The sequence below is a fragment of the Ovis aries genome, chromosome 8 (genome assembly GCF_016772045.2).
Source record: "Ovis aries strain OAR_USU_Benz2616 breed Rambouillet chromosome 8, ARS-UI_Ramb_v3.0, whole genome shotgun sequence".
NCBI lineage: Eukaryota > Metazoa > Chordata > Mammalia > Artiodactyla > Bovidae > Ovis > Ovis aries.
This window is the reverse complement of record NC_056061.1, coordinates 26,134,457-26,155,772: the sequence shown is the minus strand read 5'-3', so window position 1 is coordinate 26,155,772 and position 21,316 is coordinate 26,134,457. Positions and strand designations below refer to the sequence as shown.

At 44.6% G+C, this 21,316-nt stretch overlaps 1 protein-coding gene across 6 annotated transcripts in view; it reads right to left on the bottom strand.

Annotated features, from left to right (window-relative positions):
• TRAF3IP2 (TRAF3 interacting protein 2) overlaps positions 1-19,990 on the bottom strand; it is a 46,471-nt gene extending 26,481 nt beyond the window's left edge. For 4 of the 6 annotated variants that reach the window (XM_004011198.6, XM_060419492.1, XM_015097341.4 and 1 more), the window contains exons 1-2: positions 19,872-19,990; positions 6,347-7,177 (exon numbers count right to left, since the gene is read on the bottom strand). In XM_004011198.6, coding sequence (XP_004011247.2) covers positions 6,347-7,169 — 823 coding nt within the window. In that variant the 5' untranslated portion in view covers positions 7,170-7,177; positions 19,872-19,990. Of the gene's footprint in view, positions 1-6,309; positions 7,178-19,871 lie in introns of all 6 variants that reach the window. The other 2 variants (XM_042253312.2, XM_060419494.1) reach the window with 1 other exon arrangement.
• Between the last annotated feature and the right edge of the window lie 1,326 nt (positions 19,991-21,316).

The window sequence follows — 21,316 nt, the reverse complement described above, 5'->3', positions numbered from 1 at the left end:
ATTGTTTAAAACAAAGAAATATTGAATATTAGAGGGTCAATCAAAAATCAGATTTCCTTAGTGGAACTTGACTGGTTCCACTGGAATTTGGCTGGTTGTGTGAAGAAGTTGAGAAAAAAAAATCTACATTTTCAGATAAATGAACGTCTTTTCATTGCTCCAGTTTTGATAGTTTCCTTCTACTATTTTGACCAAGGCTTGCTAGTTTAGTTGGGTATCGTATATGTACTAATGGCTAATATTTCCTGAGTACTTGTTACATGCCAAGTACTGTTCTAAGTTCCTTATTCAGGATTATAGAGTTTAATTTTTTGCTTTCCTGAAGATGAAGTTAAACTGAGTAAAAAATCCAAATCCCTATCACAGTCCTTGCCTCCTTCATTTTCTAGCATCATTCTCTCACTGCTCACTCTGCTGTGTCTCCATTCACTTGCTTTCAGTACATTAACAATACTAAAGTCCTTGCTTCCTGGACCTTCTCATCCTTTAGATTTCAGCTCAAATGTGTCTTCCTCAGAGAGGCCTCCTCTCACCATGCTGTTAATGCTTGCTCTAACACCTGGCTATTTTCTTTATAATGTGTACTCTTTGTTATTTTGTTTGCTGATTTCTACTTATCAGTAGACTTATCTCCAGTAGACTATGAACTCCACAAAGACAGGGTGTTGTATTCACTACTGTACACCCAGTGCCTAGCATAGAACTGGGCAAATATTTGGATAAATTGATGAACAAATGAGCCGGTCTGTTTCTAAATCCTAGGGACCTCCTTTCTTTCCCCTGCCCTCCCATAAGACAAGTGAAGAGATGGCCTTTCAAAGGCTTAAGATCACAAAGCCTCTACTCATAATTAGGGAATCACTTCTTTTTCTAGGAAGTAGGAAACAGATTTCTTTTTATTCATTCAACAGATATTACTGAACTTCTATGGCGAGGCATGCAATGACTAGAGATAAATAGGCTATAGTTCTCCTGAGCTGCTCAAAATAAATCAGGAGAGAAAGAGAAAATCTGTTTGTCTGTGGATGTCTGTTTTGAAACACAAACCCACACTAGTCAGCGTATGAGTAGGAGACACGCAAGCCAGCAGCCACCTACACGGTAGACTTAGGAACCTCTCCCCAAGATATCTCCCCCAGAGACTTGTGCTCTGCACCTAGAATTCCATCAAGAAGATGGAGACTAGAAGGTGGTGGGGGATGTGATAGACAAGTGATTTGTTAGCAGAGTAACTCCTAGATTCTGATGCAGTGTTCATCACCGAACAAAAATACAAATCTTGCACAATCATGCATGGGTGCCCAGAACTGTATGTTACTCGTCAATCTTATGATCCTCTTGGCTTGAGTTACACACGGTCTTCGTGTTACTGGGCTTTGACCACTTGGAATTTGTAAACCAAATCCTAAATGAGGTTTTCCACTTATCAGTCAAAACATTCAACATTTTTCTTCCTTATTAAGAATGATATTAAAAGAATTTATGAGGGAGAAAGTAAAATATGATTTTCAAGTTGTCAAAAAAAAAAAAAACATGATGATATAACACAATCAGTTTAGCCAGGAAGACAAGATGGCCAACATAAACTGTTACAGGAACTCCCCCAGCTGTAAACAGCTGTAGTTCCTGAAAGGGACTGCCTTTCTTTATCATCTCTTCCATCTGCTTTGTTTTTTCCTTGCTTTTAACTGCTCATGCATTCTAGCACACAAATAATCATGTTTGGGGGTCTATACGAGCAATAGTGGGCATGTGTCCACGGGTTTATTTTATTCAGTCTCTTCGGTATAGAAAGCAAGAATTTTACAGTAAGATAAGAGCACTTTAGACTTAATACATTCTTTTTTTTTTTTTTTCAATTTATTTGCGTCAAGGGTTTTATTTGATTGTAGAGCCATGACCTCCATTCTAGTGACCTTCAGAGGAAGGATTTTGAGGCAGTAAGAGGCTGACTTCTCTGGGGGATGATGGGGAAGGAAAGAAATAGACTTTTCCACTTTTTGTTTTCACCTACTTTGATAACTTTTTTTTTACAGGAAAACAGTGACTAGTAACCAATGTGCTTTAACTTGCAGGGGCTAAGCTGTACCATTTGCATGATGAGCATTTATTTATATTTTCACTAGCAGATGAGGAAGTAATGTTCTTCTGAAGCCAAGTAGAATCATGTAGCCATGGTTTCCAACTGCAAGAGCATTGCTTAGGTGAACAGCTCTTTTAAAGCGGTTTTGTTGGCAATTAAGTGCAGTGATAGGCCTGACATGAAACGGAGCATTTGTACACCTGCTTTGAACGCTTAAAATCTGTGCCAGTGAAAGGGATCTAGAAGCAGAGGGGCACTCTACAGGGCTGGGCTGCAGGATCTATTTAAATAACAGCAATAATAACTAAGAGCTGCTAGTTATCGATAGCTTACTACAAGCCAGCCACTTTCCTAGTGTCTTTAATACATTATCTCATTTAATCCTCATAGCAACCTTCTTGGGAGCCACTGCTATCGGAGGCTTCAGAAATATTCTGGGTTTGCAGTGCCCTGAGGACAAAATATAAGCACTGGTTTTCCCAGGTAAAATCAGCCCAACTCTGACCCTCTTCCCTGTAATTAGGGGCCCCTGGATGTTAGGGCCAAGGCACACGCGGGTGATTTAGGGTGAGCCCACATGTTCTCATTTCCATTTTCTCTTTTCTTTTTGACTTTTACTTACATTATAAAAGTAATCCCTAAAAAAAAAGTAATGCCTGTTTGCTATAACAAATTTAACAAAAGTACAGAGAGTTAGAAGAAAAATCTCCCTGTCTCTCCTAATTCTTTATTCCCCTCCCCGTCACGATCATTGTTAATGGTTGTGGCCATCTTCCAGTCTTTTTCATGCTGTTTTTAAACATATATAGTGAAAAAAAATAGCATGTATGGGATCCACAGGGCATGCTTCTTTAGCCTTTTTTATGTCAGAGTGTAGTAACAGGGACCTAATAGTCTATTGTACAAATAAATCACAACTTATTTACAACAATTTATATCCTTTATAACATAATTTGATAATTATTTATAATAATTTCCCCTTATTGATAGGCATTTTAGATTTTTATTCTTACTCTAATGCAACAATTCTTTAATAAACGTCCTCATTCATGTATTTTTACTCGCTAATTGAATGTGTCTATAGAATAGATTCTTACAAGTGAGATGCTGGACCAAATAGGACACGTTTAAAATTTTGATAGTGAAATTGCCTCCTGGAAGACTGTACCAATTTATACTCCTATCAACAGTAGATGGGGGCTTCCCTGGTGGCTCAGTAAAGAATCTGCCTGCTAATGCAGGAGACACGGGTTCGATCCCAGATCTGGGAAGATCCCTCATGCCACAGAGCAACGAAGCCTGTGTGCCATGACTATTGAGCCTGTACTCTAGAATCTGGGAGCTGCAACTACGGAAGCCTGCGTGCGCTAGAACCTGTGCTCCACAACAAGAGAAGCCACCGCAACGAGAAGCCCGTGCACGGCAACTAGAGAGCAGTCTCTGCTTACTGCAACTAGAGAAAAGCCCTAGCATAGCAACGAAGACCCAGCGCAGCTAAACATAAACAGATAAAATCACAAAATATATAAAAAAACAAAACCCAAGAGTAGATGGGAATGTTCATTTCCCCATAATCCCACTAACATTAGATATTGTCCCAGGTCTTTATTTTTGTGTATCTGATTAGGAAAAATATATATTTAAAATTTTTGCATTTCTTAAATTCAGTAACGTGAAGCTGGGTTTCATACACTTATTGGCTATGTATACACCTTCCATGAATTAGTCCCTTCTCTTGTCCCAATTTTCTCCTCTCTTCCTTTCATCGCTTGCCTTCACTCCCAGGATCCTAAGATCCCCCCTTTTCCTCTCCAAGTCAATAGAAGGATATAATACAGAGAACAAGGGGAGGCAATCTGAATAAAGAAAGCAGGTGTTACAGACTATGAGTATTCCCAGCGGGCGTGTTTGTATTTTAACAGAGCCTGCCCTGGGAGGGCAGTGCTTACCTCCAAGGACTAGATTGCTAATGATGACATTTCAGGGTTCAACAGGAAAAATATCTTCAAGTGGGAAGATCTTTCTGGGACCCTCAAATGATAATAGTCCACGCTTTCTCTGTCTATCACAATGAGGCTTTCTCTTGCTAGTGGTTTAAGGCAACTGCTTGGGACTTAGTATCACAAAGCCCTTGATGAAGTATTCATATGTTCACACATTAATCTAAGGAATTAACCAGAAATGCAGATAAAAGCATAGGTACATGATGTATCATATAATTGCTTATTGGATTAGAAATGGGAAACTAAAATATCCAACAACAGAAAATAGCTTAAAAACAACTTGATAGATCCATCGGATGAAATACTATGCAACATTTTGAAACAATGCTAGAAAATTATACTGAAGTTATTTTAATATCATATTAAATATACACATGCAAAAAACCCCAGTAAATATGTCAAACCCCAATAAGGAAATGTATTTGGGTGATAGAAACATGAACTAGGCTTTTGGGCATATTTGAGTTTTGAAAGTGAACAAATATTATGATCAGAAAAATTACCTTTAAATGCAGAGAGTAGAACCTTAAAAAAAAAAAAGTATTGTGGGATTCCTTTTTAACCTAAAAATCATTGAGAAAAAAAATGCAAATCCTGACCCTGCCAAGGTTCAGTGATTTGTGCTTAAGGAGCTTCAGCAGCACACTCACCCTGTTCCTGAACTTGGAGCACCAGTGGTGTTCTTGCTTCACAGTCAGCTGACCGCCCAGCATCCAACACCAACACCAGAGTCCCAGTTGTAGATCTCAGGGCCTCTTTCTCCCAAAGCCCTGCAGCTGCCTCATCTCTTAGCCTCACTCTTAACTCACATTCATTCTTCCCTGTTTTCTTTCAGGCATCATCTAAGTTAAATTCCTTTACCTCACGTTTTCTTTTTCTAAACTATGAGTTACCCTGTTGCTGAATTTGCTTTAGGAAGCTTTATATTAAATGTACATGTACAAATAAATAAATTGTGATTGATTATAGGACTCGTGATTATTTCCATAATTATTTTAAAGCTAGGCATCAGATTTGGTCAGACTCTTCAAACTGTTTTTGATATGGTATTTATGTGCTAAGAAAAATATTGCATCTCCCAGCCTCTCAGCCAGTGTTTCATCTGTAAAGCCCTATTGCTATTTTCCAGCAGCCTCATGGAGACTTGACATCAAGAACTGTAATGGACCTTCTATCTCAGTCTAAGAGTTTATCACTTTCAGAGATGCTTACTGTACTGATGCATTTCATTCGTTCATTGGACATAATTTGTTGAGAGTCTTGTATGATATTGGTCACTGTGCTAAATGCTGGGGAATTATGGATTGAAAATACACAATTTGCTGATGTGAAAAGCTTACAGTCTGACAAGAGAAGTAAAAAAGGCCCAAAGGAGATGCCACGCTGGCATTAGGTGTGCCAGGCAGAGCATAAGGAAACAGAGAGCCTGAAGAAGGGAGTGATCTGGGGAGGCTGTCAGTGGGACACCTGAGCTAAGTCTTAAAAGATGTATGTAGCGATGGCTGCATACACTAAATACACTAGCCTTCAATGAACGAGGAAGGGCAAACTTTACAGTATACACATTAGAACTTGAGAAAACAGTTAAAAGGTATAGAACTGGTTCAAATGCATACAAGAAGGGGAAAAATCCTAGGTAGACAGAAGCATGTGGACAATGCAGGAGTCTATGAAATAGCTCGACATGTTAGGGGGCTGCCAGTCCTTGAGTGTGGCTGGATCATAGGGTAGGTGTGGATGGTTCAACCTCCAAAGGGCTTTAAGCAACAGAAATACAGGAATGATGGGACCTTCATGTAATGCCATGAGTTTGAAGTCTCAGTGACATTCTGGGCACCTTCTGATTTTTTTGACTGAAGGCAAAAAAATTCAGAGATTTTTCTCTGGAAAATCTAAGGTGGAGAACAAGCATGTAAGGAATGCCCAAGAATTTGGACAACAAAAATTTCTAGAAGTCATTTGGGATGGCTCCCTGCCTCTAGGTAAGTTTCACTTCAGCTACCCTAGAGAGCAGTCTGTTTTCTTCTTAACGTTTCCTAGAGAGGCAGGTTCCAAGTGATACAGGCTCTGGGCCAAGATAAAGCATATTTCTAAAGCCCCTTGCAAATCCAAACACACATGGAGGGCGCCATAGGAAGCAGAGTGCCCTCCCTGCCTGCTGACCTGCCTGTACTTGTCTAGCGATGCGAGACACTGACACGAGATTCCCGTTTACTCAGTTACCTGGGCCACGCCATCCAGAGGAGAGCAACTCACTTACATGGCACCTGGCGGTCAGGGCCTCCAGGACAATAGTAGTGATAGTTCCGCTGAGCTTGCCCGGAGGGCTCGGGGGGCAGCATCCGTGCACACGCTGGGTATCTCTGAGGTTCATACTGATGGAACTCCCTGGATCTGAGAGGTCTGGGGAGGTCCTGGAGGTAACACACGGAGGTGAGGGGTAGGGGCCTTTCCAGTTGCCTGATGCCCAGGATGTCCTGCGGCTGTGAATCATACCCCGTGTCTATTGTAGGTGGGTCTGGGGCTGCTCGGCTTCTGTGGGGCTGGGGCACCATCTCCTGGCTACCACTCTGGGGGGCTGCTGAGGCATTAGGTACACTTTGGTCGGATTTTTCAGAGTCACGGCCGGTGTCGGGGGAAGTTGCTGAAAGCCAAGATCCCAGCCATTGACTACGTTTTTCCGTAACGGAAAACTGGTGCTCCTGGGGGAAGGCTCCAGCCACAGACTGAGTCTCGGGCTCCCCGGCTGCACAGGAGCCTGAGGGGAAGTCTTTGCTGGGATCCAGGTGTCTCCTCCACAAGCTGTCTTCACTCTCTGCCAAGACTTTGGCGCGCAGGCAGGTGACCCTCGGGGACACAGGCTGCTGGAGATTTGATAGTTGCAGGGGCGGGTGAGCCTGAGGAAAGTCTATGGAGGAAGACTGAGCAGTCGGGGATGCAGACAAGTTGTTAGGCGCCGTGTTCCTTGCATCTGGAGCAGGCGGTTCTGACTCCTCTGCCAGGAAATATTCTGAGAGGGGTTTCAGCAACTGACTGGGGTATGGTTCCGATTCATCCACCTCCACAGGAATGCTTCGGTTCATTCTAGTGTCTGGAACAAGAGAAAACATGCCACAACCTCAGGAGTCAGGTCAGTTCTTGAAGTCCCCACTTCATGACCTTAAGGGACCCTATTCAAGATGTGGTTTAAACTAACAGTAGTGTGGCACCAATGTGCTGGCAGAGCCCCCAGTCATGTAAAATCATTTGCTTATCCTCCAGGGAAAGGCACTAAGGCTTATTAAGATCATTTTTTCTGGAAGGCTATTCAAAGAATGTGACTGGACCATCGTGTGGTAGAAGTCACACACCAGCAAGGGGAAGACACAGATGAAAACCAATGGCCAGTTTCCAAGGAAAGAGAAATGATCAGAACGTGGATTGCTTCATGTGTGTTTGGAATCCATGATGAAAGAAATATCAGTAACAGATGTGGAATGACCTCCAAAATATACTGTTAAGTGATTAAAAAAAAAAAAAGCAAGGTGCAGACCAATGTGTAAATAGTGCTGCTATTTTGTGGGAAAACATTAGAAGTAGGGAATATGTGAGTATGTGTGTGTGTGTGTGTGCGTGTGTGCACATCCGCTTGTACACGTATAAAATGTGTATGGAGGACACATAAGACATTGGTGCATTGGTTGCCTCTGAGAACGGGGCTAAGCTGAGGAAGAGGAGGATGAGGGAGAATTTTCACCTTCTGAGCTTTTAAACTATTGCTCCATGTGACCTATTGCCTAATTTAAAAAGAAAGAAAGAAAAAAAGAATTTTAAAGCCCGAGTTTAAAAAGCACTGGAAAAAAGGTCATAGTGACATTTTCCAGTTACAGCTATAGGTTATTTGGAGGACTTAATTCCCTCTTGCATGATGCCTGCACGACCATCTGGCCTGTGATGTAGCAGCTTCATGGGCAAGGCTCAATAAACTAGCCTTTAGCCCACAGCAGTCAGCCCATAGTCCAGGGAATACTGTTTTACCCACAGAAATAGAACTCTTAACCAGCATGACAGAATGGGAAGGAAAATTGGCCTCCCTTATCATTAGATTGGTTGCAATGGTGCCCCAGAATACTTAGGCTCCAGGGGAAGGAAGGAGGCAGGTCAGGGGAAAAGACGTCTCTGAAGTGAGGATGGGGAGCCAGCAGGGAGAGAGGGAGTGAAGGAGTCCCAAGAAAAGACCCCAGCGGTCTGTTCCCCGAGGGCCTCATACATAACATGCTTCAAATGCCATGCAGAGAAAAGGAGTGGTGCTGGTGGTTGGACCTTTAAATTTCTCTTTCATCCATGTAGAATTTCAACCACACTCACTCACTGAGGGCTTACTGTGCCCCAAGGCACGATGCCCATCAGTTCCTGCTCTAAGACAAGTCGGAAAAATAGGAATTCCCCTTCTCTTGAGCCTAGTACCCAACCCAATGGCAACATGACTGCATGCATTTTAAGCGACATGCTTTAGAAAATATTTTTATCTATTTGGCTGCCACTAGGTCTTAGCTGCGGCATGTGGGGTCTAGTTCCCTGACAAGGACCAAGGTTGGAACCTGGGCCCCCTGCACTGGGAGCCTGGAGTCTTAGCCCCTGGACCACTAGGGAAGTCACATGCATTTTAAAACGCTGCCCCGCAGAGCAGAAGTGGGATCAGTGGTTTCCCACATTTTTCCTCCTGGCCTATAAATAGAGATGTCAGTTTGCTATGTGTGTTCAGTAGTGTCTGACTCTTTTTCGACTGTATGGGCTGTAGCCCTGGATTGTGCGTGTGTGTGTGTGTGTGTGTGCGTGCACATCTGCTTCTACAGATGTGTATAAACATGTATGGAGGACACATGGGATTTCTCAGGCAAAAATAGTGGAGTGGGTTGCCATTTCCTTCTGCAGGGGATCTTTCTGGACCAGGGGTTGAACCTGAGTCTCCTGCATTGCAGGCGGATCTTTTACCGCTTGACCCATCAGGAAATCCCCAGTTTTCCTTGCACTCCCTGCCAAATGAATGTCCGCTAACACTTCTCTGACCCTCACTTGGTATCAGACTTACCCATCTGCTTCAAACAACCTTCGTACCACTTTCTCACAAGAGAAAATTCCCTCAGGCTCCAAGTCCCCGCTAGCCTTCCCTCCCTCCTTGCCGTGGGCTTTCTAGGTTGCTGTCTAGTCTGGGTGTGTTCCTGCCCCACGGCTCTGCAGAGAAGAGACCTCATCACCGAAACCGATTAGACCCTGGAAAAACACACATCTTTCCACTGATATCAGTTGATTAGACCTACCCAAAACACACATATTTCAACTACTGAGCATTTAAAAATGTTCACCATTGTTTTCCTTTCTTTCTCACAGTTTTTCTACAGCTCTGAAATTGGATATGCCATACAACATGCTCTTCAGCTGGTCAGGAAGCAAAAGTATTTTCCAAAGGACTGGCTGCATGTTACATAATCTTCAGCAAGCATCTGTGGACCCACAGCTGAATGATGGGGGTCGGGGAGGGGGACCGGGCGGAGGGTGGGGAAGCTGCCAGAGAACCAGCTAGCAAAAGAACTAAATGCTGCCGGCTATTTCTTGGTATGTGATTCATTTTCATTTTCTACACTTCAGGTACAATTGTTTATATTCTCCCTGGGTTTCAAATGTGAATGCCTTAGAAGTGCTTCCCTAAAACTTATAAAATTAAATTCAAAAAGTTGCAAATTCTCTTCCAGCTGAGGAGATTTCAAGGACTTGGAGGAAGCTAATAGAAAGGGTGACAAGTGTGGTCGTCTCCGGAGTGTGGTCACATAACTGGAATTCTGAGGTCGTGTCCTAGGGAGGGGAATTCTAGACTTGAAACTGGTCTGAAAAAGAACAAGTGGTTCCTTGGATGACAGTGAATAAACCTGGCATGGCAATGAACAGCCTTTCAGGAAAACTATGGGATTAGTAATTTCTAACAAACACAGTGAACACTGATGTTTTAAATTTGTCACCACAAATATTCAAACAGCAAATGACTACTGATCCCTGTTGTGTGTCTGACACTGTGCTGTGAACCCCCTCTTCTGAAGCATAAGCTCAATTAAAATTATTTTACAGTTGATACCTACAAGTGACACATAACTCAAGAGGTCCAAAAGGGTGTCTAGTAAAAGGTAAACAAAATTATTTCTGGAGACATAAACATTATTCCTACCTTCAAGTGGTTTGTAATCTAGCCGAAGGTAAATGACTAGTACAGGAAATCACACTAACACAAACCGAGGGCCTTTGCCCTTGCCATTTCTTCTTCTTCAAACACTCTTCCCCTACATATCTTGTATGGCTTTCTTTTTCTTTTTTAAGTCTTTACTCAGCTCTCAGTTTCTCTGTGAGGGCTCCTTGGTCACCCTCTAAAATTTTCACATGTTCCTCTCACTCTGTCTCCCTTTCCCTGCTTTATCCTTCTCTCAGCAGTTGTCACCATTGTATATACTATAAGAGACATTATCAATTCTAATACCTACTGCAATATTTCTTGTGTGTTGTCTCTCCTCTCCCCCCAGGATGTAAGCTTCACGAGGGTGTGATTTTCAACTCTTCTGTTCACAGCTGTATTCCCAGCATCTAGAATTATACCTGGTACCTAGCAGGCACTCAATAACTATTTGTTGAATGAATGAAGGACCAATGCCTATTTTAGAGAGGAGACAGATCCGTGGAGCTGGAAGGATCCCTGACTGTGAGGAAGTCAGGTCCATGAAGGGTGATGGGGAGGATTTGGTGGGCCAAGTCCTCAGAGTTCTTGAAATTAGACCACACGGGTACCCTTCCCTCTTCCTCTCAAATATGTATTAAGCTCCACTAAGTGTCAGGCCCTGAGGCCAGGCCTGAAGAGGTCCCATCCACGACAGGGCTGACCTGAACCCTTGCTGGCAGCGTAACAGTGAGCCTACCCCGCAGCATGGTGGGGTATCTGCTCTCTCTGCTCAGACACGGGGTACCCGGCCTCCTCCTACATCCTCAGCGTGGGTGGGGCAGGCCTGCGGTTACCACGAGGGCCCCTCCGGCCCTAGACCTCAGCCAGAACTGACAGAACAACCCTGCCACCCTCCTGAGGGTGTCACGGAGAATACAACGCCACATCAGAGGGCCATGAGCAGATCAGTGGGTTGGGTCAGAAGTGGCAGTTTTATTTTTTGGTCTTTAATGTCAATATTGTAATAAAAAAAAAAATTAGACATCAAAAAAAGTTAACTCAGTATCCCACTTCTCCTAACCATTTCCATTTTCCCTGTTTTATTCCAGACCTCTTCTATATGCTATCCAGGTGGTTGTATCCCTGGCACAGCCTATGTTCCCATTTTCCTCAGAGGGTGCAAACTGGCTTTAAGCAAAAAAGCCCTGTTTTGTAGCCATGATCTAGAGAAGTCTGTGACCCCAGGGGGACAGAAGACCTCCCAGTTAGAAGACCTGCCACCAATGAACCCCACTGGTGGTCGTGCTGTGGGCAGTCTCAGCTCATCAGCACAACACTGAGCTCACAAAGTCAGCAGTGGCTGAGGCTGTTGAGGATGCAGGCAACAGACAAGTCTAGCTCATGGCTTCAGATTGCTGGAGAAAGGGGGCGGCTGGCCAGCCATGGCCCTCAGAAGAGTTTCTGACTCAGAAGCGCTTTCTGAGGCTCACAATTCAGATGCCCAGGCCCCAGCCCTTGAGATTCGGAGGTAAGGCCAGGGAGCCCTTTTGTTTCTAAGTCCCACAGGTTGGAGAAGGAAATGGCAACCCACTCCAATATTCTTGCCTAGAGAATCCCATGGACAGAGGAGCCTGGAGGGCTACAGTCCATGGGGTCGGACACAACTGAGCAACTAAACCACCACCACCAAGTCCCACAGGTAAATAGGTCCTCTCATGTTTTACTAAGGGAAGTGTCATCTGTATGATTTGGCCATGACTATTGGGATTTTTAAATCTAATGTCCTTGGACCTAGTAATTTCATTTCCAAGAATTTCCTCTATAGGGAGATGCACTTATTTTGCAAAAACAAAGAGGCTCTGAAGATAGGCAATGCAGCAAAGTTTGTAACAGCAAAGACTGCAACCGACTCACCCATCCAAAAAGCTTCTGCTTTTTAAAACCTGTGTTTTGGCCTTGCAATGAATACTCCGCAACTTTTTGAAAAGACTGAGGAAGTGCTGTGTGAACTGATTTGGAACTATCTCCAAAATTTATCTGAAGTTAAAAAAGGGAGGAGCAGAACAGTGTGTAGAGTATATGTTACCCTTTGTCCAGTCTAAGTCTGTCTGTGCCCACGCTGGGTGGTCAGAAAGCTGGAACAGAGGGTGCCTCCAGGAAGGGAAGTGGGTGACTGGGAGTGGAGGCGGGCGGGAGACTTGCTTTTCAGAGCATTTTTTACCTTTTAAGTTTTGTACCAAGTGCCTGTATATCTACTTACAAGATAAAAAAGGGAAAGGAAATGCTCCACCAGTGATTCTGATGTCCACAAAGATTAAGAGTCAGTGAGAGAGAAGCACTGCTGACCACCCAGGGGAGAGTAAACTGTTCCTTAAAACACAGAAGACCATTCAGCAGAGGGTGAAGACGTTTGTCCGCAGTGGGGATGGGTGGACTTGGAGTGGCACGAGCTAGGAACGGAAGACTAGCTCCAGGTCCACGTGTGTGCACGCTAAGTCGCTTCAGTCGTGTCCGAGTCTTTGTCACCCCATGGACTCTAGCCCGCCAGGCTCCTCTGTCCATGGGATTCTCCAGGCAAGAGTACTGGAGTGGGCTGCCATGCCCTCCTCCAGGGGATCTTCCCATTCCAGGGATCAAACCCAGGTCTCTTATGTCTACCTGCATTGGCAGATGGGTTCTTTACCACTCATGCCGCCTGGAAAGCCGCTCCCTGCCGCCAGGTGCATGCAACCAGGTGAACCAGTGATGCACATGGGTCTGGTTCTTAATCTGATTGACTCAAGAGACAACAGTTTTCCTTCTCTGGAATCTCACTGCCCTTTGGACTGTGAGCTGTGGTTCTAGCCCTTAGATTCTGACCAGCATCTTTCTTCAAATCTGTTTTTCTGTCCCAGTCTCTCTGGCTTCCTCTCTTTCTCTCCTTCCTGAGTAGCCTGGTTTGCAGATAATTATCAAGACATCAGCAGCTTTGACATCCCCTGTGGCAATGCTCCCTGGTGTCCCATTCATAGAATTTCCCATTCATTCATTCTGTCTGTCTATCTCTCTCTCTCTTTCTCTCTCTCGTTGCCTCTAAGTCTTTGCTCACGTCTGTTCCCAGCAAACTTTCTTTCCTCCAGCACATTCTGCCTCCAATTATCAATCTGTCTGATCTCATAGTCCCACCTTTCTCCTCTCATAGTTCATCCAAAACTTCTCTTCCTCCCATCATGTCTGCCTGTCTTTCTGCAGGTCTGTTAGATTAGACCCTAACCCTGCTGTGCATAGAACACAAGTCTCTTTCAGCACACACCTTCAGATCTGATGTCCATGTTCACAGTTAACTATGGCTTCTGCCATCCCGACAGGCTTATCCTGAATCAATACATATTTCTATGATGTGGAAAATATGCGGGACTTAGATGTACAGGATCTAGAGTCAAGCTCCCTATGATTGGATTCTTTCTCTGCTAGTGGCATGATTGAAGCTGAAACTCCAATACTTTGGCCACCTGATGCGAAGAGCTAACTCATTTGAAAAGATCCTGATGCTGGGAAAGATTGAAGGCGGGAGGAGAAGGGGATGACAGAGGATGAGATGGTTGAATGGCATCATCGACTCAATGGACATGAGTTTGGGTAAACTCCAGGAATTAGTGATGGACAGGGAGGTCTGGTGTGCTACGGTTCATGGGGTCGCAAGAGTCGGACACGACTGAGCAACTGAACTAAACTGAAGTGGCAGGATTAGATGTGTGATCTTGAGAAAATTATTGAACTTCTCTGGGCCTCATTTTTCTCATCTGTAAAGTGTGTGGAGGGGAGATACCAGCATTTGCCCCACAGGAGGGTATTGCGAGGATAAAAGAAGAAGGTGTTAATAAAGTGCTGACTGTGGAGTCTGGCCCATATCAAGCTCTCAAAAAACAACGGTTATTTTGTTATTATCTTTACAACAAATAGTTGGCTTTGGAACTGTTTTTCTAGACCATGTTTGCTTGTTTTATACTTGGATGCTAAAACTATTACATAAACCTGGTGTGCTGTAGTCATGGGGTTGCAAAGAGATGCGACTTAGTGACCGAACAACAACAAAGTGTATGGAGTCTGTGTCTTTTTAACCAACATGTGTATTTTCGGCAGATTCGGTATACGTCATCTCATCTGGTCCTGAAACAGCTGGGTCAGAGGAGGGATATGTGGTATCACTACCATTCCTACTATAGAGAGCCTTAGGCACGGCTTTTTCAAAGTCACAGCCAATTCCAGCCTATATATCTCCAAACTCTTTCTGTTAAACCACATTGATCAGACACTGGCAAACCTTTTCTGTAAAGAACCAGACAGTAAATAGTTCATACCCTGTGGACCACAAACTGTCTTTGTCTCATACTTTCTTTATAGTTAGCTTATTTGTACACAACCCTTTAAAAATATAAATTCTTAGCAATAGGTAGGTATAGAAATAGACCATAGGCCACCTTCAGCTCAAGGGTTGTAGTTTATCAACCTCTGATACACATGTTACTGATAAATCAATATAAACTTAATGAAATGGATATACTTAAGAAAGCCGACCCTTTCTAACAATGATTGTTAATATCTGTCAAATGTTTCCTACAGGTCAAATATTGTCCCAGGTGTTTTGGATGTATTACCTTATCCTCACAGATACCCTATTCGTAGGCACTCTGTCAGCCCTATTTTAGGAATGGGGAAACCAAACACAAGGAGGTTAAGTAACTTTCTCAAGGCCACAGAGCTAGTAAAGAGCAGAGCCAGGGTTCACATCCAGGCAGTTCAGCACCAGAGCCTGTGCACCGAATCCTCTTGATTCTTGGTTGGAAGCATGGACTTGCACAGCTTTTGGGGGCAGCAGAGAAAGGGGGTGGCAGGAGCTGAGTAAACCTTAGAAGCTTCTGGAATAAATAGGTTTCAGAACCATTCACCTTGAAGCTAAGGAGGCGTGGATACCTGCCACCTGTGTTTTATGAAGAATGGCCAGGCTGGAAACCTGTGATGGCTTTCCTTCATGCCACTACAATAGAGGATATGGGTGAGACTGCCGAGGCATCTTGATTTGAGAAAAGCACTTGATTGGATCTCATTAAATTTTAATCATAAACTGAATTCAAAATAAATTGAAAACTTGTTGACAGAGCACAAACAAAGGGTGATGATAAATGGCGATACATCTAGAGAAGGGATATTTTCCAGGGGACGCCTCTGAGGCAAGGACGGATGGGATTTAATGAAGGTGTTATGTCCCTGGAAGAAGACAAATAGCAGAGCAAGAAGCAGAGGAAGGGCAGGAGTGAGCAGCCTGAGTAATTAATAACCCACATTACTAGCTCCTAAATGATCAAGTCTTGCTATTACCAACTGCTTGGATTTTTTTTTTAAAGCATTCTTTGGGTCAACCATAGGGTTGAAAGGCCCTAGAGACACATAGCATGAATATTTTGGGGGGATATATTAATAAATATATAAATTTACAGCTAGGAAGAGCCTCAGATCCAATTTGGATCAGATCTTTGCAATCACAGATTCTCAAGGTCTTACTTCATTCTCCAGGGAGTAATTTTTTTTTTATAAGTGTCTGAAAGTTCTGGATTAAAAAAAAAAAAAAAAACAAAACTTTAAACTCGTTAACATTCTTCATTTACTACCCAAATGCATGCAAACTTTCCCAACGTCAGTTGGCTTAGTGGAAGTTAGTTTTGAGTGAACTGTGTGGCTCAGGTTCAAATTCCAGTGAGTAAATATTTCCAAGTTTACTTGCAGAATTTCCCAGACAGAGAAGTTCTTCCACTTGGTTTGCCAGAGAACTGGAAGCAGTGGTGAGCCCTGGAGATGAGGGAGCGTTTACTGGCCCTTGTAGGTGTCCTGCACAGTACAGCTCACAGCAGGCTGAAGGCAGTGCAGCGTGACCCGACCTGATTACAAGTTCGCCCTGGAACTCCTCTGAGCTGCTTAACTGGCTGACGGGGCTAGTGGAATGGACTGACTCCACCATGCTGGAAGCTGGTAAAAACCGTTTAGAGAACAACCTCAAACCAGCCCATGGGTTCTTTTGTTTGTTTGTTTCAGATACGGTTTCTCTAAACACACATTTGTGATTCTTAATTCAGTCCAGACCCCAGAGTGAAGGAGAAGAAAGTGCAGAAAGGAAAAAATCTGGAGAGGGAGAAGAAGGGATGGAAAGGAGGAAAGGAAAATGGAAGAGAAGCCAGAAGAGTGGGAAACTCTGAAGGAAAAGTTAAACAAATTTGTCCTTTATTGGTAGAGGACAAAGGCTCACTTAAATTGTGATTTTGACGTGTTGCTGGGTAAGACAGGGGGCAGCTGGAAGGGGAGGGAGAGAACGAGTGCAGGTAAATGGCAAGAGTGTTGGAGGGGAGCTGCTGAGCCTGGAAGAGTCGGGCCAACAGCACAGAGGAGGAAGGGTGATGGGAGGCAGACCTGGGAACCCCGCCTGGGAGAGGAAGAAGGAAAAACACTGGAACCGTTAGTGGAGGAAACAGGGAGGTGGGAAAAGCCAAGTTCCCATCATCACTGAAGGAGCTGCCCAGACCTCAGCCAGCCTGGGTCTTCAGGGTGAAGGAAGGGCGTCATGAGGGCTGGGGCTCCCTTCGGTCCCAAGCGACTTGATCTCAGCTGCCTTGTCAGGAAATCACTCCAGACTGGCGCAGCTTCGCAGGTCACCAGGGGGATGAAAGCTCACCTTCCTCCCACAGCCAGTTTATAGCTTCAAGTCTCCAGGAAGTTCTGTGTGTATACACACATACACACACACATGCACACAAACACGCTTGCATACACACACGCACAGAGGCACAGAGCGAGCTTAACTCTCAGGCATCGACGCACATGTGGGTGAGCAGGAGGCCTGCTGGGCAAGAGACGCAAAGAATGCCGAATGTCTGAGGGAGAGGGACAGCCTGGGCTTCATGAACTAAAAATACCTTGGTGACAATGCACTAGGAGAAACATAAGGGGCCCGGGGGAGAGCTGCTTGACTCTGATCCTCAGATGCTTTCTCACGGAAGGACTGCAGGGTTGTTTTGATAAGGAAATATGATCAAACATTAGGGGTCATTTCATTGGATCTGAAAGGAATTTAAAGTTTAATATGCCTCATCTGTATGCTCTTTTTTTCCCATGCAGCAGTTGCCTGCAATTCATATGTGTTTTGAAAGGCTAATCGAAAATTGTCTGTCGTGGAAAAATGATTCGAATTCAGGATATTTCCAAGATTTCAACTCTTCAAAACATAGACTTAATTTAGGCAAACTACGCTCATAGCTGATCTTTCTGAGTGCCTGCAACTATGATTCTGAATTTCTGCAGTTATGACTGCCTTCTTATTTTCAGAGCATTTGGAAGTCACTAGCTCCTTAATTTTGAGAAGCAGGCTTAAATATTTTCCATCTTTGAACCCTCCCAAAGTGAGTATCCTGAGTTAACAGTTTTCTCCCCAACACGCCCAGACTTCACGCTTAGTCAGCTCACCCCAAGCACCGAGCGAAGCAGGGGCCGCTCCATCACAAATGACACAAGATGAAGAATGTCTGTGGGTGGTCTTTCTGGGTCAAAGCTTGGCTGGCAGCAAACTACAGTTGGCTTGATTTCAGATAATGGTGCATGTTATTTGAAAATAAAAATCAGTAACGCATCACAGGTGAAACATCTTGAAATTCCTGTCCTCTCATCCCAGGATGAGAGAGATAGCTATCTGAAAGCATGATGAGGACCATAGCAGGGCCTTCATATTCCACAGAAACAGCTGAGCAAAACCAAAAGCCCTGAGTCGGCCCATCCCACTCAGCCAGGGCCTGTGTGAACTGTATGGAGGGAGAGAATTAGCTCAAAAGAAACAATGATTTTTTTTTTTTTTAAACAAAGTAGTGGTTTGGAAAAGGTTAAGAATTCAGGGTGTTTACCATCTAATAATGTGTCTGATCCTAGTCATCACCCTTACATGGTATCAGGATGTGCCTCACAGCTTCCTTTCACCTCCCATTAAAGGCCCCACACAAAGTGACTGGTCTAGCCAAGGAGTCATTTCCAGCTCCAGCTAAGTCAGTAACACAGCCTTTTGGAGCCAGGCCTGTGTGCCAGCTCTCTGGCGCTGCCTGGACTCTGTGGGCAAGTGCACAGGCCATTTCTTCCTGGGTAACCCAAATGGGACATAAACTAATTCAAGAAACCCCCTGTGTTCTATTTAACTTGAGTCAAAAATTATATCTAAATTCCAGGCAGCTCTCCCACACAGCCATGCGGCTGCCCAGTACCCTCCTCTACCCACCCCCAGCCTTTCACCCAGGCTAAGGCTTCACCTTTTATAGATGAGTGAAACGAATCAGAGCAGTTTATGTGGAAGAAACCTGAGCGCCCCTGAGGTGTCTGATAGTATTCTGAGTGCTAGAGGGTAAAGAAGGATTAAGTCCTTTTCCTCCAGGGACTATCTAGTAGGATAGGTAAGATTAATATATTTGAATCATCAGTAAAAAAAAAACACATATCTTCTGAGACCGCCCACTATGGCTGCCCCTCTGGGATTTTCATCACCGACGCCTTATTTTCTTAGAAGTGAATTTCAACATAATCTTAGCTCACCACCCCCATCCACATTTTACTGATGAAGAAATCCAGGCCTGAGTCAAAAAAAAAAAAGAAGTAAATTGCCTAAGTCACAGAGTTGCAATGGCAACCCACTCCAGTACTCTTGCCTGGAGAATCCCAGGGAGCCTGGTGGGCTGCCGCCTATGGGGTCGCACAGAGTGGGTCGCGACTGAAACGACTTAGCAGCAGCAGCAGCACAGAGTCAGCAAGCAGAGGAGGGAGAATCTGAAACCAAGTTTCAGGTCCTCTGTTTTTATTATTTCTTTCCCTGTTCATTTAAAAATATCCCCCTATACTAAGAGACCATCTTGAACTTGACAGTCACATGAAGCTTGATAAGCTTCTAAGAGCAAATAATAGCATTTCTCTCCCTGTTTTTTCCTAAAGGCTCAGGCCGGCTGTCTGTGCCAGCAAATGCCTGGGCGGTGTGGGAGGGTGGAGGGCTGGGGCAGAGGGGCTGGCAGAGCCATGGCCAGCACGGAACAGGGCTGGACTTCCTGGCTCAAGAACAGGGTGTTGGTTTTTTCCCCTGAGTGAAAGAGGGATCAAGAAAACTCGGGAGTTCTCCTTCCACCTCTGCCACTGATGCATCGTGGGGCTGGAAGCCAAACTCTTCATTTTTTATTTCCCCGGCTCCCTCCCTGGAGAAGGGGGGTGAGGGAGGGAGAGGGGGGGACGTCTTCTTCATCAAAACTCGTGGGGACACTAAGTCCTCAAACACAGGGGTGTGTGTGTGGGTGTAGATGTCTATTCCTCAAAGAGTTAATCTTCGCTCTCCTGTCTGAAATACTAAACCACTGGCCCTGTCTCACAGCCGACACGTAGCTGTCATGTTCTAAGCCGGAGCTGTCTCTCTGTACACGAACCAACAAATGAAAGGTGGGGAGAGGCAGGCGGAGGAAAGTGAGACGGCACTTTCGGTAAAGGAGAAAACATTGTTTTGGAAAATGGATCAGAAGTTAAGAAGTAAGGTTGGTCAGGTGACAACTGAAGCACTTACCTTAGAGCTGCCAAGGACAGACAGACCGGTGGTCACGCTCTCTCCTTCTCGGGGCCTCTCTACCTTGGGTTGCTCCAGGCCTCCCTGCACCCTCTCCCGGCCCAGGTAAGCCGTGGAACAGGCTCCGAAGCAGGAAGTGGAAGCTGTATGCAAATTTCTACCGAGGCTAGGAAGCCTCTGCTCAAAAATCTCCCTGTGGGCAGTGAATCAACAGCCGCTGAGAAGTCACTTTACTTCTTAAAACAGAAACCTTCATTCACTAGAAAAGGCCACTAGCCAATTAGGCTGCTCTTTTTTTTTTTTTCCCCATCACCCAGCTAAGTAACTGCTGAGGAATGTTCCCTGAACCTCAGGGTTGTCGAAGCACCCAGGCCTGAGACGATGCCCGGGGAGGGTTGGTAAGATGGGTTACTCATTAGCAGCTCCCGAGCAGGAAACGGGTGGGGCAGATCGTGGGGAGGAGTATGGAGCAAAACTTCTTACTGTCTCTAACTGTATTTACTGCTCTTAATCACAAAGGGGGGACTCACTGCCCATTCCCCGCCCCCACCCCAACCACCCCAACACACACATTCCTTACCCCATCCACAGGCATGAAAAAGTGACTATTTTTAAGAAAACACACACACACACAGTCTTCCTCTGGCTGCATTTTTCATGTCCTCGAGTTCATTTCTTCATCTTTCCTTCTTGTTTAATCGGTGCCTACAGAATTTGTTGCTGAGGGAGACCCTAGAAACAGGAAGACCAGGATGGCAGACCGTAATGAGAGCTGTGGCGGCCAGCGGTGGCCAGGGTGTGAGCTCAGTTACCCTCTAGCCAGCTGGGTGTGGGCAGGTGGACTATGCTCCAGCTGCTCTGCGTGGCTGGTTGAGTCCTGAGGGTCAGCCCATTACCCTGGTCATCTCGCTTTTGCCAATAGATATGACAGATAAATACATGTATGTGTATCTATATACATTTATTCACTGTTGTTTCTAACACTTATCACTGTGCCCAGAACCTAGTAGGCAAGCACGACATAACTGCCAAATGACCAAAAAAAATGACAGAAATGTCTGGAAGAAGGCATATCAAACTATTAAGTAGTGATCGCCTCCAGGAAAGAGGGTTGAGGGAATGGGTGAGAATGGAAGGCTTTTATCCTAGTCATTGCATAAAATATGTATACTATACATATATTGGGGGCTTCCCTGGTGGCTCAGTGGTAAAAAAGTGGTTAAAAGAAAAAAGTGGTAAAAAAGCTGAGATGAAGGAGACACTAGAGTTGCAGTTTCGATCCCTGGGTGGGGAAGAGCCTCTGGAAGAGGAAACAGCAACCCACTCCAGTACTCTTGCCTGGAAAATTCCGTGGACAGAGGAGCCTGGTGGGCTACAGTGCATGGAGTCACAAAGAGTCAGACATGACTGAGCATACAAACACCAACATGTCTATATTAGATTCC